The 27,731-nt window shown below is 37.7% G+C and overlaps 2 protein-coding genes across 2 annotated transcripts; one reads left to right on the forward strand and one right to left on the reverse strand.

Annotated features, from left to right (window-relative positions):
* The first annotated feature begins 6,288 nt into the window (after nt 1-6,288).
* LOC131431816 (zinc finger protein 271-like) lies at nt 6,289-10,759 on the forward strand. The gene is made up of 3 exons (XM_058597715.1): nt 6,289-6,601; nt 6,662-8,491; nt 8,551-10,759. Exons 1-3 carry the CDS (start codon nt 6,389-6,391, stop codon nt 9,094-9,096), a joined length of 2,589 nt encoding a protein of 862 aa, XP_058453698.1. The 5' UTR covers nt 6,289-6,388; the 3' UTR covers nt 9,097-10,759.
* A 1,304-nt stretch (nt 10,760-12,063) lies between these two features.
* Nucleotides 12,064-26,782, reverse strand: LOC131431818 (uncharacterized). Its single transcript, XM_058597717.1, has 4 exons — nt 26,623-26,782; nt 18,552-18,974; nt 12,510-13,281; nt 12,064-12,387 (listed from the first exon to the last, which is right to left on the reverse strand). The coding sequence occupies exons 2-4, from the start codon at nt 18,646-18,648 to the stop codon at nt 12,162-12,164; spliced, it is 1,095 nt and encodes a 364-aa protein (XP_058453700.1). The 5' UTR covers nt 18,649-18,974; nt 26,623-26,782; the 3' UTR covers nt 12,064-12,161.
* Nucleotides 26,783-27,731: the final 949 nt, after the last annotated feature.

The raw sequence follows: 27,731 nt of genomic DNA on the forward strand, positions 1-27,731 counted from the left end.
CCTTCCTTTAGGGTGGTATTCACGGATACGTCTCCCCATTTGTATGGTCCTGCGATCATTGAAGACATGTGTTGAAACATGTGACAGTGATCGTAAGCTGTTTTTTCAATCGCAGAGTACCGTTGATTCTCACAGAATTCTTCTCCTAGGGTTTCTTGGTGCATTTGTGTCCAAATAGGAGATCTTGTGTAACAATGTTTAACCACTAGCTTCCCTAGCGCATTCGCTCGTCGGAATTTCAGCGGAGGTTGTGCAGCTATTGCTTGTAAGGTGTTCCTGGGGGTCGTTTTGGTACATCCTGTTATCCTTCTAAGACACTGATTGTTTATGGTGTCTAATTTTTTTAGATTCGTGTCACTGGCTAGACTGTATATGCTTGTTCCATACTCGATAAGGCTTCTAATCAATGCATTATATGCCATGCCTAACGTTTCTGGGTGGGCTCCGTATCTCATTCCGCTGATTACTTTCAGCATGTTCAAACGATCAGACATCTTCCGGATTATTTCTCTGATGTGAGATCCAAAGCGTGGTGACTTATCAATTAGGATTCCCAGACATCTGTGGCATCTAACTGCTTCAATATCTTCGTTATCGATTGATATCTTCATTTCTTTTGGACTGTTTAGAAATAGAATCGATTTTGTTTTATGTGCGTTGATTGTGAAGTTCAGTTCTTTCGCGCATTGGGCGAATCTTGACATGAAAAGGTTACCTCTTTCATTCACTTGTTCTATCGAGTTTCCCTCTACGATTATTGAGAAGTCATCAGCGTATTGTATTAGTGTTACACCTTCGATTTGTATGCTGTGAAGTTTTGCTGTATACACATTGAATAGTGTGGGTGAAAGTACATCCCCTTGTGGGAGTCCCTGATGTACGTATCGTATTAATTGTTGTTTTCCTACCTGTAGTTGGATTGTTCTGTTGGTTAGGAAAGTTCTAGTCCAGTTTCTGAACTCCAAGGGAATATCGTTTTTTTCTAAAATATCATTTAATATCTCTGGTTTTACAGCATTGAATGCATTAGAGAGGTCCACAAAAATGGCACCGACAATCAATCCTTTGCGTTTCGCCGATAAAGCAGTATTGGTGATATATTCAATGCAGCTCATGGCTGAATGTCCTTTTCGGAAGCCGAAAGAAAGATCAGGTAGAATGTGATTCTGTTCTAATTTTTGCTGGAGTTTTGCTAGGATAGCTGCATTGAGTATTTTCAGACAGCAGTTTATCATGGATATTGGTCTTGTACCATCTATTTGTTCCGGATTTCTTCCTGGTTTAGGAATAGCAACCACTTTAATGGATTTCAAATTGAATGGTATTTCGTTAGTTTTCCAAATTTTGTTGAGATCGTTGATAATGATTTGCTTCACATCATTGTTTAGCAGCCGTAGCATGCTGTACGATATTTGATCTGGACCTGGTGCAGTGGGCGCGGTTTTCCTGAATAGAAATCTATCCCAGAATTCCACAGTAATTATATCATAATTCGGTGTAAAGCTTGGTGGTATTTCTGATAAGGGTTCGTAAGGAAAGAATTTGTCAAGGAATTGCTGGGCTATATTTATATCTGCGTGTACGAGCACTTCATCATTAGAATATTTGCTTCGATTGAGTTTCTTCAATTTACTCCAGATAATTTTTGAAGGAGTGCGAGGGTCTATACTCGCGATAAATTCCTTAAATCGGTTCTGTTGCGCTTCTTTCTTTTTACGATTGAATATGGCGGTTTTTCGCTTTAGATCAATCAGTTCGTCCATACTACCTGTTCGGTTAAAGTTGATACGAGCTTGTCGTTTCGCTTGCCAGGTTTGTTCTACCTCGTGAGACCACCAGAATTTGGGTACATGATGGTCTTTTTGTTTACATTTTTTTATGATTCGTTTTGTTTCATGTTGTAGATCCTCGATGCATCTTATATTGACTTGATCAATTTGGCTGTATGCTGCTCTCACTTTGGCGGTGTTGATGAAGTAGCGATCGTTTTTCCTTGCTTTTGAGAGTTCAATTATTGTTTCTAAAGCAAGATGGTGACTTCCGATTCCAAAATTCAGAGTCCGTGTGGTGGTACAGTTGAAAAGTTGTGGTGTTATCAAAATTAGATCAATAACCGATGGAGTTTTCCTTAATTCTACAGGGATGAAAGTTGGTTGTCCGTCATTGAGGAGTATAAGCTCAGCGTCGTTGATCAGCTCGAACAATGTTTCACCTTTTTTATCGGAATGATTCGGGTCCCACGAAATATGATGCGAATTGAAATCGCCTGCTACAACTATTCTTTTGTACTTCTGGATTCCGCTAAAAATCTTACCAATGTGGTGTTTTATTTCCATGTGTGTTACTGTGGGGGCAGCGTACAACGATACTAGTAATATATCGGTTGCAATAAGATGTCTGGCAACCACTTGAATTTTGGTAAAGGAAGGTAAGATAATTTCTCTTGTTTTTATTTTTTTATTAATAATTAATCCTGTTCCGCCGTATCCGTCGTCTCTCGACTTGAGAAAGGAGTAATACCCCGGCATCTTATATTTTGTATTCTCTAGTTCTAGCTTACTCCATGTTTCGCTTAAAAAAGCTATATCATATTGTTCTTGAATAAGTACTCTTAACAACTCTTCTTTGTTTTTTTCCATGCTTTGTATGTTAATTTGTATAATTCTTATGCTTCGTTCTGTCATGCTCTGTTTGTAATTAAATATCAAAGTTCTCCGACCAGTCCATTATTTTATTATGAGTTGTACTCTGGTTATTTCCTGTTGTACTTTCATATCGGTTACGTGTTATTTTATTGTTAATTGTATCATTCCCTGTATGATTTGTTCCACTAAGCTGTTCTGCGATATTCTGTGATCTTTGTTTTTCAATCCGCTCAGCCCATCGTTCGAAATCATTCACTTTGAATTTGTTGAACAGAGCTAAGCCTGTTCTCTCTTTCTCGCTGGTTTTTTTTTCTTATCGGCCATATCTACATTCTGATCACCGGTGTTTAAATCTTGTGATGTGCGCTTGGTTTTAATGGTTTTATACTGTCGCTCATTTTTTGTTTTGTATTGCCCTTCTGTCATTTTCGCGAAGCTATCAATGAGGGTTGGAAAATCCGCAACGTTGTCAAGAACATCGTAGCGATTCTCTGTGAATATAGGATATTGTTCTTTTGCTTCCATATATGTCATCGTTGATTTTGCCATGATGGTTTTGATGTTACGTTGCAGCATTCGTTCGGGGCAAGCTTCGTCTGATGTTCTATGCTCTGAATTGTTTTTACAATAAAGACATTTTTGTTTGTTCGGACATACCTCTGTCTCCATGTCTTCGTGTTGTTGAGCGCAGTTTTCGCAACGCTTTTTGGATCGACAATTTTCCGTTTTGTGATTGTATCGCAAACAGTTTAAACATAATACTGGTTTATTTATAAATGGTCGTACTGAATTCACGCAGCAGAATAAACGTACTTCTTTTGGCAACGCACCAGCTCGAAAGGTGATGCTGATCCGAGATGTTTCGATCTTATTTCCGTTTTCAAATCTGTGCAAGCGGTTGATGTTAAGGATTGGGTGTTCGCTCTGAATGTTCTGACTGATCTCTTCAATTGTCATGTCGACTGGCACTCCGGATACGATTCCTGAGACTGCTATGAAACTTCTAGGGATGAAAGCTCTGTATCCTTTAGGGTTTAACTGTTGGTCTGCTTGAAGTCGATTTGCAGATTGATAGTTCCTCATGAACACTATGACCTTGTTCTTACCGAGAGGACGCAGGTTGATTATATTGTTTTTGTAATCATTGTTTTGTGATAGTATTCTTCCAACCGTCAATTTATTAATTTTGCTTTCCGAGTCATTTTCCAGTTGTACAAATACTCGGTACGGGTACGTATCATTTTGATTGTATTCGTAGATTTTATGTTGCTTCGTTCCGAGTTGGGATTTGCTGCTACCCGGCGGTTTATCTGGTGGGTCCGTCATATTGAGGTTATGTCTTCAGTAAACAGTCGTTTTGCGATTATTTAATAGAAAGAAAGTTGATGAATTCCACGACAATTATACTCCTCGCTTTTTAAATATAAACACTTCGATTGGATTTATTACTTTTTCTTAGATTCCACAAAAAAAGAATTTCTTTTTTCCTCAGCACGTGCTAAAAGGAGCTTTCCTAAACACGTCTACACTGCGCAGGGATATTTTTCACTCTGATAGTGACACTACAAAGGAAAAAAAAAAAAAAAAAAAAAAAAAGCAAAACTGATAGTAAATAAATGATGATGCTACCATCAACAACATTAAAACAGCTGATGAAGCAGTGATGTCAGTTTTGTCTGCAGTCGATTCCCGAGCAGAGTGAGAGATCAAATAAAAAACTTTTTTTTTAAAGCAATACACTAGAATTTACAATCGAAAAATATAAAATAATCGAAAATAATAATACAACCAATCATAACCCACACGAAAATAAATGAACAATACATGCGCAAAAAACACAATCGAAATTAAAACACAAAATTAAATTATAATCTAACAATACACGGGCAAGATGGGCCATCACTGGCCTTAGCCTGTCACGTTAGTGACACAGCAAATAAAAAAAAATCATGACACTGCAAACGTATGAGTAATGTCAACAACGTGTGCGTAAAAACAAATGTCTGCCCTTTTTTCCTGATTTTAATCAATAAATCTTCCATAAAGTAAATAAATCAGTTCATTTTGCTAAAACTTTTTCGTTTTTCTGAGAACTGCTAGAGAAAAATTATTTCAGTTTCAGCTTACTTCCACTAACACATTTGATTACCAACAAACACATTCGTGTATGGATTTCCTCCTGCAGAAATTATTGCAATATAAAGATTTACGTACCTTCTATAAGTTAACCCGCAAAATAAGAACCTTTAACACGCGAAAGGCAATGGATATGGAATGTTGTTGGAAAACTATTTATTTTTCCGGAAAAACGGTTTTTGTAACAGAAAATATTTAGTTTTGTTTATTTTGTGTAGCGCAATCTAATACAAATCCATTGAAGCAGAGTTGCTAATTTTTTTTCATTAGGGAATTGAAATCTACATTCATAAAATGTAAACAATTTTCCATCAAACTTTGGTGAAAATTTTATCAAAACTGGATGAAATATCCAAAAAGTCAGGTTTAACATTTTTTTAAAAATCCATTCTAGTAAAACTGAACACACTTTCGAGTTTACACTAATTTAACAAATCTTTTTTGGTTACACTTTAATTCACTAAAAAGAAAACGGCTTGATGCCTATTGTAATTACACAGTCCTGCCACTATAAACATTTATTATCAATGAAATTGAAAAAAAGTGAAACATTCTCCGAAAATTTTCATTTTCATTGGTGAACTAAAATTATACTTTTTAATAAATTTGTTTTCTGATTTTCTTTATACTTGGCATCATTGCTCGCGTACCCTGCAAAATTTTTTTCTTTTCACAATGTGCAGGTAGCAACATCAAAATCAGCCAATCAGAAACTGGTCCATTTTGGAACAAAAGCAGCCCCCCCCCATATGTCAGGTCTTGTCTTAGGTTCCGGGTATCATTTCATGCAAAGAGTTGAGTGATAAACGTGGAAACCTCTTGGTTATTAATAGAAGAGAAAGTAAACAAAGAGAAACTGTCACTTGCTTATACGCCCTTTTGAAAAATCAACCGAGATTTATTCCACAGGACGAAAATGACGAGAAGGAAGATTCGGAAGGTAGAATAAGTAGCCAGTTGTCAGGTATTGTCTTAGGTTAGGGCTATTGTACCAATAGTCATTTCATTAGGAGACTCACCAAGTTATTCTGACGATTGCTCTACTTGCATTGGCTCTAAGAAGCAAAAACGCAGAAGGACTAGCTCGAAAGTTGTTCAATACTGCTGTTATAGTGACGCGAAAACTCGAAGCGAATGTACCTATTTTCATTTTACCGTTTCAATAAATCTATCAGAGTCAGCAGATCTCACTATAACTAATGGTTTTCGTATTTGAGATGACTATTGGAGCTGAAATGAAAGGGGGTACCGTTACCCTAAATAAATTTTTGTTTCGAATTTAACTAGATCGGAATTCATTTGGAATCGATTCTTGCATTGATTCGGATTTCATACTGAATTCCACATGGAAAAAAGAATTAAAGCTTTTCGCTCACTCGGATTTGTTTCGGAGTTCATTCCGAACTGATGATGTGGGATCATGTCTGTAAAATACCGGCGTGCCTGTAAGCTGACATCTCTGGCCCACAGTTGACTACAACTGTCACTTTTGTGTCTGTGCGTTGAAGCGCTGGGCAAATGTTAACTAGATCGACAGTAAAAAGTATTTATTTGCATTGTAATAGTTATATATTACGTTTTACTAACGTTCATCGAATAAGGTTTGAATGGTAAACCGACAAATGGATCTGAAAAAGACGAGGTCGGTAGGCCGACCGAAAAGAACCAAAATTCTAAGTAAAGAACAGACGGTGGTAAACATCGATTGTATTTGCCGGATCTGTTTACGAACTGCCGTAGAACAAGACATGAATTCGTTAGACAGTCTACGAAAAGAAGAAACCATTGCGAATATGATAATCGATTGCGGAGGAGTACAGGCAAGCATGCTTTGAAAATAATCTGTTCTGTACTTCGATTATGTGAAGCACTTTCTTTAGGTTTCTTCTGATGATGAATTACCGAAATCTGTATGTTCGATTTGTCTGGAACGACTTGAAGATGCTTACAGTTTGCGGAAGATGATACGTTCGTCGGAATCTTCGCTTCGAGAAATGACCAGTAACGTAAAAATTGATTCTTCAGCACAACAGCACAGAGATAACGGAAAGTCGATATTCAAAAAATCGGAAAAATATATCAAATATCCGACTGAGGATCAGATTGAAAGTATTACGAAATTTGAAAGCTATACCGTGATTCGTTTGAAAGGCGTTCGCTGTTGCGGTTGCCAAGCGATACTTGATTCAAAGGAGGAATTGAGAGTTCACAGCATAAAGTACCACTCCACCAACGCAGCCGTGAACAGCAGAGTTGCTTTTCAATGCTCTACATGCAATGAACAATTTCCGAACAGAATGAAGTTATTGAATCATACAAAGAATTACGATTCAAACGAAATGTTCCATTGCACGTTGTGTAATGTTGTGTTTGACATCAAATATCGACTCGAGCAACACCAGAACTTGAGTAAAGCGCACCGAAATCCGCCGGATCCGCTGGCAATAAACGATATGGAAGAAGAAGCTGAGAAGGGCTCCTTCATAAGGACTCGTACTTCGATTCGAAAGCGAGCGACAAAGGAGTTGAAATATCCCAGCGAAGAGTTCATTATTGATCTCGATGATTATTCCGATTATCAGATAGTATACATAAGGGGAGAAAGATGTTGCGGATGTGATCAGCTATTTCGTAATTATCAGGAGCTGGTAGATCACTGTACATTGCTACACCCAAGAAGCGAAGGAGAAGCTACATTCGAATGCACACTGTGTTCCGAGAAATTCGAACAAGTACAATCGTACAACCGACACAATTCCGCTCGCACTCAAAAAGAACTCTATTTTTGTAAACTGTGTGACTTGATTGTTGATGTGAGATTTCGTTTCGAGCAGCACCTAAAGACCAGTGCAGCACATCAGACTGCACTTGAAAAGTCCGATATCAAACCATCGGTGCCTCTGGGAGAACGAACGTCAAGTGAAAATCGTGCACTGGAAGCTTCTATCCAGACGATAGAAATCAACGATTTGCGGTGTTGCGGCTGTAATTTTGTTTGCAACGAAAGAGCTGAGCTGGAGAAACATTCCAAAGAAAAGCACGATTCGGAACGAACGGTTGATGATAAAAGCAGAATGGAAGAATGTAACGTTTGCTTCAAGCGATTCAGCTCACCCGAACTTCTCATGTATCATCATAATGCTTCTCTAGAGAGTACAGTACACAAATGCAAGCATTGTGAATTTCAGTCGGAAGTAAAATCTCGTGTTATGCAGCACGTTGCAAGCGGTGTCCATAAAAACGCTGAAAAAGTGTTTAAAATAGATGAAATAGAAAGAAAAAATCATGCGTGTTGTTTTGTTAAATGCACTCTTGTGTTTAAGGATTCGTCAAGCCTTCTGGAACACGTTAACCAGAATCATGCATCGAAGCGACGGGAAAATGCCGAGGAACGAGAATATGATGACTACATATGCTACGTGTGCCACAAAAGTTTTCGTAACGAAAAATCCCTGCAAATACACCAATTCCCGCGCAAAACTGATGGGCAACATGTTTGCAAAGAGTGCGGGGCTAGCTTTCACAACCTATCAACCTTCAATGCTCACGAGAAAATGCATTCCGGTACACGGGAATTCCAATGTGATGTGTGTGATAAAGCATTCTACGACGAGAGGACACTGAGAATACATAAAGTTTGTCACAATGAAGAGCGTCCGTATGTCTGTGACGTATGCTCGAAGTCTTTTCTAAGGAAGGGTAACTTAAAGGTAAATTTTGCGTTGTAATAAGAAACCAATACCTTATCGAACTTTTACCGGTCATACAGGTTCACAAACGCTGCCATTCCAAAGGTATTTGGGAATGTTCGTACTGTCAGGAAAAGTTCAAAACAAATCAATCGCTCGTTTTGCACATCCGCTATCATACCGGTGAAAAGCCGTACCAGTGTCGTTATTGCGAGAATCGATACAGTCACACTACCGATCGCCAGCGTCACGAAATGGCAGCCCACACGAAGGTACGGCCACATAAGTGCTCCGAATGTCCAGCAGCCTTCATCCGGAAGCGACAGCTAACGATTCACGAGCGGACTCACACCGGAGAACGACCGTTCGTTTGTCCGGTTTGTGACAAAGGATTTATTCAGAATAACTTTTTGACGAAACATCTGGCCATGCATGAGAAAACCGAAGAAACGAAGGAAACGGAATACACGATCGAGATGTTGGACATGGAAAACGAGGAAGAATTCATCGTAGGTGATACGGTGGATGTGTTCGAAGAGCAGGCAACGGACGACGACACACAGCTGGATGATGCGGAATTGATGGAAGTAGAAAACGAAGAAATAGTAACAGGAGACCGTATATAAACACCTGTGGAGTTAAATTGTGAGACGAACTCTCTTCGTTGTTGATCCTTAATTATCAGGTCAATTTAACGAACGATGTAAATTTAGTTTACCATAGTCATTTACGATACTGAATCGTATTTTTGTTACAAACATGAACAAATAAATTGATTCTTTTTTAACATATTTTTTTTCTCAAACTTATCACAAAAACACATTTCAGCTGTTTTTCAAAGAAGGCCGAATCTAACAAAAGTAAATAAATTTAGTTCCTCTTTCCTACGAATAAATACTTCAAAAACATTGCCTAAAAAATCGGATTTTGCAAAAATGCAACACAAAGAGCGTGTTCCCTGCCAACAAACAGGGCGATACTCCAATTGCTAGAAATGAAGAGCGGAACTATTTAAGATGGTTTCCGAATTTTTTACTACCGGAAAAAGTCAATGAGGCAATGAAATTACCCGTTGATTCATCTTTGTCGCGAAAACCAGCCAATTTCACGAAAAATGCGCGAGGGCGTAACTTCATTATTCACACAGGGAGCATAGAAGTGAACAAATCGAGGAAGGGCGAAACTCTTATTTTAAAAAAACCAACAGCTGATCGAATTATCAGAGATTGATCTGAAAACATATGATAGTTTCAAACTAGGATTTGGAACCAACATCGAAACACTCGTCGATGTTTGTCTCCATTTGCTGTTAATGTTAGTTTCGCCCTCCAGTTCATTTCCGATGTGATTGAAAAATTCCATTTGACATAAAATCAAGTGAGTTTGCACGTTAAGATAAGTGTAATACAGTGTGTTACATAAGAGCGTAGTCACGATTAATTGCATTGCGATCAATAAAATGGAATGGTGTGTTTTTATTTTTAACATAGAGGACAGTAGTGTACTTCATGCAAAAAAATCATGCGAAAGTCGAAACAGTTTGTGAGTAAGTGGGTGAATCGCCTGGAACACACACACTAACAAATTGCTTCAAACTACCGTAAAACATCTTGTGAAGGCCCACGTTTGGGGATGTTTCTCAGAAAGAGGTTTGGGAAGTTGCACGTGTTCACGGACAAACACTATGAAAATGAACCTCATTTACAAGAAAGCGTTTTTGCTGAGTGCTAAACAATAGTACTAGAAGAAAAGTGACACGTCGAAGCAAGGCCTCTGTCGCTTGTGGAAGGAGCAAAATTGTGTCGTGACATTGGATTGTGGCCCTCTCAGTCGCCCGATGCCAATCCAATTGAGAACGCCTGGGCTCAAATGAAGATGAAGCTTGAGAAGAATCGACCACACAATTTGAAAAACCTATCCGCTTCGGTAAGCCTGGGAAGAAATCGGGCGAAAGAACCCAAGGACATCGATCGAAATATTCTGACAATTGCCGTTTTGTCAAAATTACCAACACAATTGTTCCGTTCGCAGTATGGCGCGCAGAATCTTTTTGTTGGAAAGCAAAATTTTACACAAGGATGACTTTTATCGTATCAAAGAACGCTCACTGGCAACTCTTCACACGATTGAATCAGTGCCATCAAAGAGAGACGGATATCATCGCAACAACAAAAACCCGGCATGGCTCATTTAACATAGAATCGACTCAAGTGCGAGAGCGAATTTCTCTCGATGACATTTCTGAGAATCAAAGGTTAGCACGCTGCTGTGGGGATCCTCTCGTTTCGCGATCCGATTCTATTCAGGCAGTTGATAATTGCGATAGAATCCCTTTACTATTGCCGCTTATTCTGACTATGTGCATATAACCTTTGTATATGTTCTGTCTATGAAACAAGGGTTTTTAAATATTGCAACCTAGTATGAGAACCATCAAGTTTCGATTTTCTACGATAATTGTCAACTTGCGATTCTCTCTTGGGAAATTCCACACAGAAACGATCATTATCAGACTGTAAATTTTTTTAAGGGCGTGAAATACTCAGAGTATGAAGTGGAGCGAAGAAATGTAGCAAAATTCTCTCACGGTTCATGCATTGAGAGACTCGAGTTCTTGTAGTATCTTCTACCGGATTGAAAATGTTGTATACAATATAGATAGCAATATAGCAGCTTCTGTCAAATTTTCGGTAATCACCAACACAGGTTTTACAAACCATTTTTTCTCGCATTTTCGGTAACATAGAGAGCCTCCAAATCCAATTATAAATGTATGTAGACTATTGCTTCAAAAAATTAATGCTAAACGACGTATTGCCTCACTGTTGGATGCAGAAAAAAAATTTACTTTTAGCATTTAAAATTTTCCTTCCGTTTCCACGAATAAAAACTGTGAGTTAAGACTTTCCGCGGGACTTTAGTATCGGATATTATTGGATCGTTCATTCGGCAGGCAAATTTTTGAGTGATGCCTCAGTAGAGAACCTGCAAGAAGTCGTCAATTGTGAGCAGAGCTAATAAAAGTCATTTTTATTAACTCAAAATATACGAAAATGACGAAAAATTAATGTCACTCTCAGCTTCGCTTGCAAACTATGAGAACGAAATCCATGTCCAGCTGACATAAGCGGAACAGTAGTTTCAAAATTGTGTTCCTTCTTTCATATGCCCTTTCAGTCATTTACGGTTTTCACTGAAAATCTCATAGTATGCAGTGTCGGTATTCAACCGAAGCTTTGAGAATCGAAAATGACAGGAAAAGGTTTCACAGTGAGACAATGAGACGCGAAAATGCTTCGTCTCTCTTCGTTTGGTCTGGTGTCGGTCTTCTACGAATGAGGCAGTAAAATATTGAAAATGAGGTTGTTGAAATGGTTTCTTTCATTGACTATGCGTGACAATTTTAAGCTCTGATTGTGAGGTACACGTCGTTTTAGAGACGGAATGTGCTGAATAAAAGTAAATTTCAAGTGAAATAAGTACTTTTAACTGAAATATTGCAAACTTTTCATGTGTAGCTCAAAGTTCGGAATGCAACACATCTGTCATAATTTCACAAAATCTGGAAAGTGATCATCGGATGCAGTAATGCGTTGTTTTGCGATATAAAACATATTTGTATTATACATGATGCATCATCAAACTTTTATATAAGGTACATTTTTTCTAAATTTCTACAAAAAAACCTTTTTCATTTAGTCCCGCTCGCAGGCGGGGGTGATTTCAAAACTCCACGCTTTCGTAGATACCTAACTATGAAGGGAGTTGCCCCGAGGGTGATGCTTATTCTAACTGGTGCAAAAACCTTGTGGATTGCGTATGCGATCACGAACGTTCCTGCTCCGGCACCGGTTTTACTAGCGAGTACTGAATTGGCCCAATCGAAACGTTCCAACAGTGCTACAATATCTATTCCGCTGTAATGAGAGAGAAAAAAAATGGAAATTTCGTCAAAAACTAGACATTTCTCGTTTTATTTGATGATAAAAAAACAATTGATGACTCCAGGTGTGACACGTTTTCTTCGCTCATTACAAACCTAGATACCAAAACATAACAAGCACCCAAGGATGCTAGACTGATTCCCACATGAAACACTATCACGGTGGAACCGTACTCCTTGACAGCTTTCTTGAGGCGTTCCTTCCGCGTCATGGGAATCGGCTCTGTTCGCTGCTCGTCAGATGCCGGTTCCTCAGTCATTTGTTTAGCTTTCGGAGCATCTTTCGTGGTCAGTAGAGCGGTGCTCATTGAAAACTTTCTAACGCAACTATTATTATGTACAATGTTAGTCTGCAGAAGTAACTTGTTATAATACCGATCTAGCAAACCTAAAGTACCTTTCTGTGGGGCATCCTCATAATTTGACCAATCGGAGCGTACCTCCTGTCGCAAATTGGTATAGTGGGATGAGTGCAAATCATGGGCTAAATATTTGCCTTCCTGTGCCCAACCTCCTCCCGGCATGTTGAGATGGGTAAACTTATGCATTCCACCGAATGGGCTCGGGACATTACTTTGCATGGCGGAATTCAAGTTGACGGCACCGCGACAATCGTACGACTGGATGTGGGGATCGGCATGGTTGACCGTCTTATACGAACTGTCCACGGTAACATCGATGTGGTTAGCATCGAACGATGATTGATGCGTGAGAATAGCCGACGAATTGATATCCCGGGAACGTTGCGGGGAAAACCGAGTCGTCTCGGTTGGGTCAATGTTATCCGGCAGAGGCAATACGGCAGCCACCGGATAGTCCCGCTGAACGGAAACATGCAGACCTTGACCGCGCTTCGATGGGAAGTTACCTGGAATTGTTGATAAAATAATGAAGTGTGATTATTTATTTCCTCACTCATAAAATTCTGATAAGACACTGAATTTGCTACAAGATGACGAATCGGTTCTTCGAATATAAATGGCAAACAAATCAATAATCAAACTGTTCAAAACTCAGTACTCAATGTCAAGAAATCGAACCGATTCTGCAATATACTCCTGGTTTCGCAAATGGGTAATCAAAACTAGTACAAACTCTATCCATTACAGAAGGAATCCAATCCAAAGGCCGAATCATTTCCAACAGCATTCTTTAAAATAGCTAGAGCAGGTTTGAAACAGTCACTTACTTTCTCTACGTTTGTGTTGTTCGATGGATAATTTATCATCCATCGCAAATGTTTTAATCACTTTCCAGCTTCAGTTGCAAATGTGATGTTTTGCTTTTGTCGAATATGAATTCTTTTTTAAGTAGTTCATCGTTTTACATTTCGTTTGAGACTCACCAAATGGTGGTGTGTTTTCAGAATTTGAAAAGTACTATTTTTTCCCTAGATTGACCCTTTCGTCAGCATCTGGTGTTGAAGCTGTGGCTTGTCAAAGTAATATTAAATACAAAGACAAAACACATTTTCAAATATGGTTAGCATGAAATAGACCCCAAGATCTTTCGTAAATTCAAGTGCGTTAGATTTTTTCCTCAGTTCAATTTCAAGTCCTCTAAATTATACCTGGAAAGTATTTCCTGACCTTCACGGTTGCGATCATTATTAGCAGACACATCGGTAATTCAGGCCATTTTCAAATATTGACTAGTAAAAACATCATAGTTTTATTTCCTTAGAGCCTTGAACTCGACGGAGAATCTCCACTCGGAAAGTCTAACTTTATTGTTTGATAGATTCTGTAGAGTAAAATCGAATCAAATAACTTCCCAGTATAACAACAAATCGAAGGGTTCCTAACATTTCGTAGACAACCAGTGCTCAGAAGCTAAATAGGAGTAAAAAAATGTTTTAAAAAAACCTGAATCTTGAACAAATTTTTATACTGGATGCCAAATATCATATTTCGTGCCGAAAAATGTAGTTATTGAAGACGTTTTGCCAAGGGTCTGTCTCATGAAACATCGATTAACTTTTTGAGGAACACGCTCAGATGAATTGGCAATATTTGAACCAAAAAAAAACATTCGACTTCGCTACGAAAGTTCACTCAAATTCTGTTAAAAGGGAGGCAATAATTCGGGAGCCTGCTTCAAGTACTGTTTTTAAGGGAATGATCATAAACCACGGAGACATTTTGATCAGTTTCAGTTTCATCGACTGAGACTTTTGAGATCTCCGAAATCGAAAACAAATTTTTGATGTTAAATGTCTTAAAATTACATGAAACATCAATATTTGGTGTTATTTCGATGATTTTATCGTGAATACGACTTACTTTACTATGAAGTGCCTTTTCCAAAATTTACCCTCCGAGAGAGTGATAAGTTTTTGATCGTGAATATTTAACGTATTGTTGTTGTATTTAACGTATCAACATAATTGTTGCTACAACATGCCATCGGAAATATGGTCGTAATTTTAATGTTTGCTTTCCTCGTATTTTGGGAAGCACAAAGCTCAGTGATCTGTAGAAGTATTTATATAATCTAACTACTAAGAGATTCGAAATTTTCAACTTGAACGTGTATTTCAACAACATTGAAGTGTTTCAATAGTACACTATTGAAAAACCAGTCTGATTTGACCCATGCACCAGTCAATCGGAACGCGTTCTGAGTACGAGAACAAAGTATCTGCAGCTGCATCGATACAAAAGATGCTATCCACTATTTCCATTGGAAGTCGTCATGTTAGCGCTGCTCAGTTAAGTTGTCCGGAATTAGAATCGGAATTAATTGTGAGTTCCAAATGCACCTACTGATACCGCCCGAAATGGATTGGTTCATCTTTTTTGGAATCAAACTGGAAATCAAAATGAATTCCGAGTGAATTTTTGGATTTGCGTCGTGACAAACACAATCAATTACGACAGCAACGCTCCACGCAATGCGAAAATGAAAGTATTGATGTAGAACACATCTTTTTACTAGTATGGGTATCGTTTCGAAATATGCCGTGCGAAACAGGGTTTCCACATATACAGATTAATCTGTATTTTATTTCTCCTGAAAAATACAATTTTTGATGTTGCAAAAGGAAAGAATCTCTTAACTTAGCGGTGTTATCCACATTTGTTCAATCTAAATATATTTCATGTTTCCATGAGGATTAAGAAATCAAGTACGCCCCATTATGTTCTCGTAAAAATACACCGATGGTAGTTTTGGGGGATTTCAATATAGATGTTTCAATACAAGATAATATTAAACTCATGCATTTTATGAGCAAGTATATGATGTTGGATATGGAATCTGCTACTCCACAAGCTATTACATTTGAAGGCACATGTATTGATTTCGTATTTGCTAGAAATATCAATGTAAGAAGCCGTAGATATATTTCATACTTTGCATATCATAAAGACTGTCCCAGAAAGTATGGACGCAACCAAAAACTGCTGCCATTTCGCAATGGTTCAAAATCTGTCAATTTTTATGGCCGCGTCCTGTTGTTTACACTCTTCTCTAACCACTTGTGCAGTTGTTTATTCGTTTTCATTAGTTTGTTTCGAAATGCGTGGACTTTCAGCAGAACAACGTCGAAAAATTGTGTACAAATGGTGCACAGAACGCGGACTGTCACTGAGAAAGATAGCAAAAATGGAAGGAGTAAGTGAAAAAGCCGTGCGAAATGCAATCAGGAAGTTCGGTGAGGATAACACCTTTGAGGATAAATCGAAAACGGGTCGAAAAAAAGGTCCTGCTAACCCTCAGTTGGATAAACGTATTCTGAAGGCGTTCGAGCAAAAGAAAGAGGTTTCAGTTCGGAATGGGGCCAAAAAAGTGGGCACTTCGAAGTCAAATGTTCTTCGTGCTAAAGAACGTTTGAATCTTCGAACCTATAAGAAGCAGAAACAACCAAAACGTAATCCGAAACAAGAAGCATCGATCAGGCCGAGGGTTCGAAAGCTGTGCAATACGATTCATGCTGGAAATTTGAACTGCATAATCATGGACGACGAAACCTACGTGAAACTCGATTACAAATCCTTGTCGGGACCACAATATTATACAGTGCGAAAAGGCAAGTGTTAAACCAGTCCGAGACTTCGATTGAAGTCGAAAAATTTTGTAAGAAAGCTATGGTCTGGCAAGCAATTTGTAGCTGCGGTAAGATTTCGAAACCCTTCATTACCACTGCTTCAACGAACAGCGAAATATACATCAAGGAATGTTTACAAAAACGACTTCTACCCATGATTCGAAGATCTTGCTTCTTGCCACTACTCGAAATCAACGGTAGAATGGTATACTACCAAAAATGTCACATTCGTCCCAAAAGACCGGAATCCACCAAATTGCCCACAACTTCGACCAATTGAGGAATTTTGCGCATTAACGAAGGCACATCTTAGGAAACATGTCTCGGCAGCAGAAACCATTCAACAGTTCGAAAAAGATTGGAAAAAAGTGTCAAAACTTGTCGCCAAGAAGTCTGTACGGAATTTAATGAGGAACGTTCGCAAGAAGGTGCGCCAGCTAGTCTACAATGGCTAAGTAGCAAATGATGAGAATAATATTCTGTTGTAGTCTAATATTATCAGTATATCGAATAAAATTTGAATATCTAACACTTGTGAATTATTTACAGCGAAATCAAAGTGCGTCCATACTTTCTATGACAGTCTTTAGGACTATTGTATCATTAATCATCCCAGCGTATTAATATGTTCTTCATTAGAATATTATAATCGGTTTTGAACGCTATACCTATGCCAACCATATCAGTATCACATCCACGGACAACAGGTCAGCTTGGAAATAGATGACGGAAGCCAGCGTCATATTGATATTGTGACACGTAACCTTGAGAAGATGACGGAAACCTACATCGGACTGAATGCTGAAGCTAGGCGTATCGGGTTGGCCATAAATACGTAAAAAAGAATACATGAGAGGACCTCTTCCTCTCCTTTCACTTCTAGAGAAAAAACACTACGCCTCCTACCACGAATATTGATAGACAGTGACGATATCGAGTTGGTTGACGAGTTCGTGTATTTGGGCTCACTGGTGACCGCCGATAATGACACCAGTAGAGAATTTCAGAGACGTATTTTGGCAGGGAATCGTGCGTACTTTGGACTCAGAAAAACCCTTCGATCGAGAAAAGTACGCAACCGCACGAAATTGACCATCTACAAAACGCTCATTAGACCGGTTGTTCTCTATGGCCACGAGACCTGAACTATGTTGGCAGAGGACCAACGTGCCCTCAGTGTTTTCGAAAGAAAGGTACTGAGGACCATTTATGGCGGAGTGCAGATGGAAGACGGAACGTGGAGACGGCGTATGAATCACGAATTGCGACAGCTGCTAGGATAACCACCTATCGTACGGACAGCTAAAATCGGACGTCTACGATGGGCTGGGCATGTCATAAGGATGTCGGACGACAGCCCAGTGAAAATGGTTCTTGAATCTAATCCGACTGGTACAAGAAGAAGAGGAGCGCAGCGAGCAAGTTGGATCGATTTTTGACAAAATGTTTTTCGAAATGACACTAGATCTTCAGTTATCTAAATACATATGCAATGCCTACAAAACTGTAAACTGCTCCGACTCACATGTGAATGATATAGTAGCATTGATGTGGAAAGTATAATAACAATGACAAGTGATTTAAAAAATTTCAGGAAATTTGGATTTATTGAACCAACTCGAGGAAAATTACTCAACACTTAGTGAAACATAATGAACTAGGTTTTCTTCACGTTTCGCCTTCGGCTCATCAGTGCTTAAAGCAGTTCAAATTGAACTGCCATTTCCGCCTAACAGTTCAATTTGAACCGCTAAACATGCTTGCTTAGCGGTTCAAATTGAACTGTTAGGCGGAGATGGCAGTTCAATTTGAACTACTTTAAGCACTGATGAGCCGAAGGCGAAAAGTGAAGAAAGCTGAAATAAAATATGTGCTTTTCTGTACAAACCAAAAAAAACCCTAAATGTTCAACTATCTATTATGAAATAAATTGCATCAATTGAGTTTCAGTTAATGAGAAACGATTGGTCTATGCGCATTAACAAACATCACTGTTCATCGACTGTATGGCCTCTTCGTGAACCATATGGAGCGAATAACAAACCGAAAACCCAGAACTACAATTAAATGGTTATTAAATTCCTCCTTACCTTCGATCGCCGGTCCCATAACGCCGGTTGACATCGATCGTCCCGTGCCCGTGACCTTGAGGGCTGCTTTGAAAACTTGCTGCACTTGCTGCGCCATACTCTGCCTTTTTTTCCCGAAACTACGTGCACTGGTATAAATTTGCTATCCAATAGTTTGATGAACTTCCCACCGACTTGACCTTGTTTTTATTATCGATTATCTTCAACGAGCCGGGTTACTCGTAATTTTCCACTGTCAATTGTGAGTGAGAAGTTTGTTTTTTTTTTTTTCTGCCAATGATACGAGTCACATCCAACGCTGTCGTGAGCTAAACAATGACTGAGGAACGATGCAGGCTTCAAATGATTTATCCAATATTGGATATGGAACAGCCGAGGAGTGCTATGTGTGCGAACGAACGTTGTTAAACCGGATACGTAAATCTGTAGTGATGGCGAGAAGAAGAAAGTTCTTACAGTATTATTTACGTTTTGTTCACAACTCGTAGACAAAGATTTATGTGTTCAAATTGCGTACGTAATTAGCTTTAAAAATAAAATCTTTTTTTGCTAATGAATGTAAGTTTTAAGCTATAAAATGTACATTGATTCGCATAAGTTGATTACAAGTAATACCAGTACCAATTTATAGGGACAAAAATATTTCACTCCACTTTACTGTTTCAACCCGCTTTGTATTGTTGTTGTAATTTTTAAACGTACAAGGCAACGAACGAACCGATACTGTTCGTTGCGCAACAGCTGCTCGTACCTTGTAGGACGGAACAGAACCTGATGAGAATCAAAGGTTGGTTCTTCAACGACAGCATCATTAACGTACATTGTCCACACGAGACGATGATAAATCATCGATATCGACAATACACATGTCTAAAGTCGAGCAAGCATGTGATAACGACGTTATACTCACTCGCGGGCAACAAGCACTCAAAACTCTCTAGTAGTCTACGAGGTAGTCATACCTCGTATTATACCACTATGAGGTTCTCAATATCGACGAAATACGCATATACGAAAACGATTAGCTAGAGAGAGAGAGAGATAGAGAGATATCTACTGTCTTTGTTCTGTAGAATGACTCTGAGGGTAAGATGAAAATAGAAGCGTTCGCTCGCGCTTTCACGTCGCTATAACAGTAGTATTTAATAATTTTCAATCTATTTTTTTCGGTGATATTGCTTCTTACTACCGCAGCAAAGATATTGTATCCGGTTTTATCACAATTGATTGAAAGTCGAGTAATCGGAGAAATAATTTGGCGACTCTACTAATGAGATGACTATTGGTACAAAAGCGCTATTTGTCTATCAAAATAAACCATTATTACATTGATTCCGGCTGCTCTGATTTATGTCTTTCTCATAAAGAAAGGCTATGCAATTACTGTTAGAACCGACTTTTGAACGGAGGCCCGAGTTTCATGTACCATTTGGCTCAGTTCGTCGAAATCACAAAATGCCTGTGTGTGACAAATAATGTCATTCGATTTTTTTTTCAGAGATGACTGAACCGATTTTTAAAAACTCAGATTCAAATGAATATTGAAGGATTCAAAAGACTATTGCTATTGAATTTAATCCCAATCCGACTTCCGATTCCAAGGTATAATGTGCGAATCTGAAAAAATACGCACTCAATTTTCTCGGAAATTTCTGAAAAGATTTTTACAAACCAAAATGCAACTGAAAGGTCTCGAAATTCTTTAAAAAATCTATAAAAAGTTGAACCTTATCCGACTTTCGGCTCCGGTATTGCAGCGCGATAAGTGACTTACTTTACTATGGAGCGCCTTTTCAAAATTAGCTATATGGAAGAAAGGGCAGAACTTAATCGTGAATATCTCGACTTGTACTAATGGCAGCAACATACAGACTGTCCCAAAAAGTATGGACGCACTTTGATTTCGCTGTAAATAATTCACAAGTGTTAGATATTCAAATTTTATTCGATAAACTGATAATATTAGACTACAACAACAGAATATTATTCTCAACATTTGCTACTTAGCCATTGTAGACTAGCTGGCGCACCTTCTGGCGAACGTTCCTCATTAAATTCCGTACAGACTTCTTGGCGACAAGTTTTGACACTTTTTTCCAATCTTTTTCGAACTGTTGAATGGTTTCGGCTGCCGAGACATGTTTCCTTAGATTAGTTGTTGGCAATTTGGTGGATTCGTGTCTTTTGTGACGAAAGTGACATTTTTGGTAGTATACCATTCTACCGTTGATTTCGAGTAGTGGCAAGAAGCAAGATCTGGCCAGAAGACAACAGGATCCTTGTGGCTTTGAATCATGGGTAGAAGCCGTTTTTGTAAACATTCCTTGATGTATATTTCGCCGTTCGTTGAAGCAGTGGTAATGAAGGGTTTCGAAATCTTACCGCAGCTACAAATTGCTTGCCAGATCATAGCTTTCTTACCAAATTTTTCGACTTCAATCGATGTCTCGGACTGGTTTAACACTTGCCCTTCTCGCACCGTGTAATATTGTGGTCCCGGCAAGGATTTGTAATCGAGTTTCACGTAGATTTCTTCGTCCATGATTATGTAGTTCAAATTTCCAGCAAGAATCGTATTGTACAGCTTTCGAACCCTCGGCCTGATCGATGCTTCTTGTTTCGGACTACGTTTTGGTTGTTTCTGCTTCTTATAGGTTCGAAGATTCAAACGTTCTTTAGCACAAAGAACATTTGACTTCGAAGTGTCCACTTTTTTGGCCATACCCCGTACTGAAACCTCCTTCTTTTGCTCGAACGCCTTCAGTATACGTTTATCCAACTGAGGGTTAGCAGGACCTTTTTTTCGACTCGATTTCGATTTATCCTCACCGAACTTCCTGATTGCATTTCGCACGACTTTTTCACTTACTCCTTCCATTTTTGCTATCTTTCTTAGTGACAGTCCGTGTTCTGTGCACCATTTGTACACAATTTTTCGACGTTGTTTTGCTGAAAGTCCACGCATTTCGAAACAAACTAATGAAAACGAATAAACAACTGCACAAGTGGTTAGAGAAGAGTGTAAACAACAGAACGCAGCCATAAAAATTGCGGTTTTTGGTTGCGTCCATACTTTCTGGGACAGTCTTTGATTCTTTCACTATTTCATCAAAAATATGATCAGGAATTTAGAATAATATTTTGAACAGTGTGAGATAACCACAAACAACTCAAAAATTCAGTTTTATCAAAATTTGAAAACAACGCGGAAAACTCTTTACTTTCGCTTGGGTTTTTGGGCGCAAGGACGACAATTTTGAGGATCATATATCTTCAACTAAACGTTATAAAAGGGGAACTGTGGTCGAAAATCGATAATTTTTTCTTGTGCTTTGGATGGAAGCAGTCGTCAAGGCGAGAAGACGCATTAAACCAGTTTCGCATCATTTGGCTCTGCAAGCGGATGTGTTGCGATTTGTACGCAAAGTTGAAACTAGAACTCAAACAAGAGCGATTACATCATACAACAGAGCTGCTGGTCGTATGTATTGGAGAAAAAAAAAACGAAAAGTGGACAACATTATATAAAATCAGCCATTCTAATGGCTCTAAATGTTATCTAAATAACTATTAAGATTACTTCTTTGCAAATCGAAAGTAAAAATCATCCGTTTAGTGAAAATCCAAGAAAAATTGATTTGCTTAGTGCACTTTTCGCTGTGCGAAAATCGTTCGAGGAAAATGTTCCGAACTGTGCTAAATATCGTAGAGAATCTCACAATTTGGTCCTTCTAAAAGACAGAAATGAGTCCTGTACAGCATCATGATAGTTTCTTTCAATGAAATATGCAAATCAAAAGTCAAAAATCGTTTAAAACTTTAGTAGTGAAAAGGGGGAAAGTTTCACAATTCACACAATCGATCAACTATCAATTCGAATTCGACATTACACACCCGTACTTTTTTTCACAAGTGATAGCGAAACGAGGTGCAAATTTTTATGAAACTTACTTGTAAATTCATCTAGTTGGCAGACCTTGTTAGTTAGTCGATATATAAACCTACTTCAGGACTATCAGACCCCGGTTTCCGCTTCCAAAAGCACCAGTAATAGTGAAGAAAAGCAACGCTCAGGTCGATTTCTTAGCAACGATTAAACAGATCATGATTCAAATCAAAGTTCTCATTGTCTTGAAAGATACTGTGCAATTTCATCTAGATCCGACTTCCGTTTCCGAAATTATAGGGCGATGTGTGTCAAAATTTTCAAACTGTCATGCAAAATGATGTAAACCCGGTACGTATCGGTACATGCTGGTACGGAAAAAGAAAACACCATCGCCTAGCACACTTATTTGAATCTATATTAAATCTATATTAACTTTGAAAAGTTACAAATTGATAAGGTTATGGTAGTTTATATCCAAAGAAAGTTTTTGATTTTATTCAAGTTGAAAAAATTTTTTGTCAGAATCTTCTAGTGATGTTTTTGAAAATATCAGTAATATAAGAAAGGCATTATCATACCACTGGGATGATAAAGAAAAGTTTCTTCGATCGATCTTCTGTGATATATTTGTGAAACCGGTAAAGAGGTCGTTGTTTCTTATGTGGTTTTCGCTCAAAGTCAAAAATCCATACATTTCACAATTGTGGGAGTCGAAACTGGGTTGGAGTTTGCATCAAGCGAAAACGAACTTAACACGTTCGCGGTGTGTTGATCGACTGCACCTATCTGAATTGCAATTGCGCAGTCTGTTCCAGAAAGAGGAAAAACATTGTATTTTGTTTTCCCTTTCCATTAACTTGGTATGGATACGAGAAACGATTTTTTCATTAGAAAATGTACTCAATTCACACAATGAGTAGTGTAAAATGACCACTCAGCATACATATCTGACTCAATCGACAATTGGCGTCAAACCAATAAGCTAAATTTAAACTTTACCATCTGGATAGACGACAACCGTGTAGGCAATGTATGTACTTTCTTCGGGAAATTGACTGGTGCTGACCGGTTCAAAGTAATGATCAGCTGAGTGATGCGTGATCGAGCTCCGTCTGTTATCTTGGACAGTCTCACACCGCTGCGTCGTATAATACAATGAGATATTTATTAAATGTGAGAGAATATCGCCCATTTCGCTGGAAAATAATATCGTTCCCTTTTGAAACTTGCTTTCTATTCGGTTTTGGCATATGTCAGTTGAAATGAAGTTGTTAATCCAAAGTATGTCATGATTTATAATGTTTATTTTGCACTGAAAAGACTATTCCTTTGTGAGAAAGCATATTTTAATTATTCTCTTCGAGAGGTGTAAAATAACTTGCGCATATCTTACGCAATTGGAACTAAGAAGAAACCCGTTGGAGAATTATATCTACTTTGTTGCATTCGTTTAATTCCCCTAAATAGAATAATTGAAGCGGTGTGCATGTGGTCAAACAGTATTATAGCGCGATGAATTGGAGACAACAAAGTACGCTCGTTCTGGTATACAAATATGCAGACACGTGTAGGTTCCAACCTGTTATCGCGCAAAGCAACTAGGGGGTATGATAATTTTTGTATTTAATAATATAAGTTTAAAGGCAGACTGCTTGAGTTCTACACTGAAAATAATTTGCACGCTAGCATCATGTGCAAAGCATATGAAAAATATTGCTAGTGCAACAGTTATTATGATAAATGGCATTATGTCAAATGACCTTATGCGGATCGCTCGGGATAATGGTTAATCACCGATTAGTTCAGCAGAAAATTTTGCCAATTCTAGGCAAACACATGCACTTTGCAAAAAAAAAAACAGTAAATCTACTAAACTACCGTTTCGAATTGAATAGGGAGCATCACTGAAGAACTAGGCATACTAGAGTTCGTCATGAACTTGTTTTATGAAGCTTTTAAAAAAATTCTGTTTAATTTTCTTTCAAAGTGGTTTAGTTCTACTAATCGTTCAAAAATTCAATTGTTGTTTTATATTCATGAATGGGCATGCGCTTTTGTACTTTTTATATATTGTCAAATGATATAAAAATGTTTCTAAGATCTATTGTAAAACAAAGTGAATATAAGATAATATGAAATATATACAAAAGGAAGCAACTATACATATTGTATTACAATCTAGTTCTATAAAAAAAGGAAAAGTAAATTACTGCACAGATGATTCGGTAGAGAGAAGCTTGGTAGGCTATGGTAGCCAACGTAAATGGTCATTAGGCAACCGACCTTGTGTTAGAACTTATATAAAAGTCAAAATAGATATTTAAAAAGGCGGGTTGGTAGTGTCACAGACATAACTGGAGGACGTGAATACGAATAAAACTGACATGCCCCTTTCACATTTTTAGATATAGATAATCGGTCGTATAAGCAGATTGTGTGGATTTTCCAACTTCGATTGCGTCGTGTCTACAATTGTAACGGTTCATCTATACTAAAGTACGACTTATTGACGACAAACATATTCTTCCATACACGGAATAAATGAGTAGAAAACGACAACAAATGTTATAGTAGTTTTTATTCAGATTTGCATATTCAGTGGAGGAACAACGACGGAGAAAATTCTGCAAATCAGTCTCTTTAAGGGCTATAAAAGTTTTCAAATGAGCTATATTCATTTGTGGAAATATGCTCATCGGTAGTGAAATTAATCCGTTTACTGAACTTCGCACCAAACGAGTGCAAATGAAAGTTTGCATTGTCACTAACACATTCCACGACGGGCAACGTTCAAATGCAATGCATAAATAAAGGTATTGATGTGAAACACGTCTTTATACTAGTATGGAAAGGAAATTTTTAATGGAAATACTCGGTTTATGCGTTCCGAATTTTCTCTGGTAGTTTATAATGAAATGTCGTATTATTACAGAAATTCATAAACAATCGGAGATTCCTGAAAATTGCGTGATCAACTATAAAATCTAGTATCAGAAATATTAGACGATAACTAGTAATTACCTTGCGTTCTACGAATTTTAATTTATTAGGTGCTGATTAATGCTAACATCCACATTAGAAAATATATTTAAAAAAAATGATGTAGAAGACAGGATCCAACATCACAAAATTATAATAATGCTAATGTTCACGATTTTTGGTTCTAGATACAAGGAATAATATTTCAGAATATTTCAATTTATTTGTAAAACAACAGTAGTTTAAATCAATTTTATGTGCACTCAGCTGAAAACCGGTACCCATGCGGTGTCAAAACCCCTAAATAATCTAGTTAATATTTTGATTATTTTTCATAGCACATGCGTTATTATGAATAACTATTATTATTGTTTCCTGTACTTACGTTGTATGTTATCATATTTGATATCGAAATATATCATTTGTTTAGACCTAACTTTAACATGTATTTGTCGAGTAAGAGCACAGTTTCAGTTTCAGCGAACCAATGCTATTCCGGTTATTCGTATTGACACAAACCGTCTCTGGCATTACCCAGTTACCTGTTTTATTGTTATTGTATAGCTCTATGTAAATTAAACGAACCACAGAAGAAGAGAAAAGATGAAAATGCATGGAACGGCAAAAAACTGACAATTTTGCAAAAAAAAGTATCGCTCAGACAAAGGACTCGAACCTTCACCTGCGCTACTCTTGAACATGTGCAGAACATGCTTCAAAACGCAACAGGTGAAATAGTGCTGAACTTGTGTGTGGTACTGTTCATACATAGCTCACTAGCAGAACGCTTTGGGATTTTTTTATTTTGTCTTGTATCTAATGACATTCAATCTTTATATGGAGATTTGGTCATTACTACCTTTACACGTTCATTAAAAATGACATTACTTGGCAATAATGACATTTCTGGTCCTCACGTAAGAAACTCCCAAATAATCGAAAGAGAAAGTAAACAAAGAGACACTTTCGTTTGCACTTAAGACATTTTCTAATGTTCATCTTTATATGTTGGCATACAAATATTTTTCTTCAATACAGTCAGGGCTTAAGGGATTCAATTTTTTTCTTGTAATAAGGAATGGATTGTTATGAGATATTCCCCGATTACAGAGAAACGTAAAGTCAAATAAACAGAGGCAAATGAATTGTCTAATTAAATGCTACATCATGCTATTTATTATCACATCCGAACATTTATCTTACCTGCAAAATAGAGATAAGTTTTTCAATGAATCGCTGTGGTTCATAACCAAATGTTTATTCACAAGTTGATTAACAAAACTAAAAAACGTTATTGTTTAGCTAAAACCATCTAGAAATGCTGAAACTGAAGCTGAAAAAGGTTGTTGAAAGCAGTCTACTTCTTGAAATACTGAATGATTTAAACATTGAACAATATTACAAAAGGACGTAAGATTTTTCTCTTGTTAGTTATCTGTATAAATTACTTAGATGTCTACGTTCATCCTCCAACGCTACATATAACATACTACTCAAAAATTTTATCTAACCATATGAACTGAAATGGATGGCTAATTGGCCGTTATCAAAAAAAAACGCGTGAAATCGACGTATAGTTTACAAAAGTACTGTACCAATAGGAATGAAATGTCTTATGAGTACCTACGATCTATTGAAATTTTCATCGAGGAATACTTGTCTGCCAATCAAAACAAATAAGCAGCTGATTTTGTTTTACTACACGCTATAAAAATATTACTTCACATTTAATACATTTTACCCAATAAATTTCGTGTACACGCTCATTCAATGTTACTCTCAAGTGAGTCATTTGTACTCACTTTTGCTTATTTGGTTCAAATGTCAAAAAGTGAGTAATATTGATTTATAAGAATGAGTAACTTCGACTCAGTTTCTAAATTGACAACAAGTTTTACTCACAGAGCTTTGAAAACGTTGTGTGAAAATTTACGTGCACTGAACTTTTCCCTTTGTCGGAAGGCGGAACTTTTCCCTCTGTCGGAGGTGGAACGGAGGAAGGCAGACGGATCCTTTCCAATGAGCGATGAACAGGTAACGGCTTCCTTCATTCGTTGGAAGTAAGTCAGCAAAGCATTCCTTATTCGAATCCCTTATTCAATTCGCTTGATATTGAGTAATATTTACTCACTCGAGCTAATTTTACCATTTGTAGCACTGAGTAAATGTTACTCAGAATTTGACAAATACCATATTTACTCAAAAGTGAGTAAACAAGCTTTGCTCACTATAGAGTAGTTCCACTTTTAACGAAAGTGAGTGAAATTGTACTCACTTTAGAGTAACATTGAACGAGCGTGTAGAAATAGGAA

This window comes from Malaya genurostris, chromosome 2 (assembly GCF_030247185.1).
Source record: "Malaya genurostris strain Urasoe2022 chromosome 2, Malgen_1.1, whole genome shotgun sequence".
Lineage (NCBI taxonomy): Eukaryota > Metazoa > Arthropoda > Insecta > Diptera > Culicidae > Malaya > Malaya genurostris.

What these genes read in the sequence shown, in the direction of transcription:
- LOC131431816 (XM_058597715.1), top strand. Translation starts at nt 6,389, where the DNA reads ATGGTAAACCGACAAATGGATCTGAAAAAGACGAGGTCGGTAGGCCGA. An exon ending in TCGATTGCGGAGGAGTACAG is followed by an intron (nt 6,602 to 6,661) that starts GCAAGCATGCTT and finishes CACTTTCTTTAG; the next exon opens with GTTTCTTCTGATGATGAATT. An exon ending in TAAGGAAGGGTAACTTAAAG is followed by an intron (nt 8,492 to 8,550) that starts GTAAATTTTGCG and finishes CCGGTCATACAG; the next exon opens with GTTCACAAACGCTGCCATTC.
- LOC131431818 (XM_058597717.1), bottom strand. Translation starts at nt 18,648, where the DNA reads ATGGCGCAGCAAGTGCAGCAAGTTTTCAAAGCAGCCCTCAAGGTCACG. An exon ending in TATGGGACCGGCGATCGAAG is followed by an intron (nt 13,282 to 18,551) that starts GTAAGGAGGAAT and finishes CAACAATTCCAG; the next exon opens with GTAACTTCCCATCGAAGCGC. An exon ending in TGTTATGTTTTGGTATCTAG is followed by an intron (nt 12,388 to 12,509) that starts GTTTGTAATGAG and finishes CTCTCATTACAG; the next exon opens with CGGAATAGATATTGTAGCAC.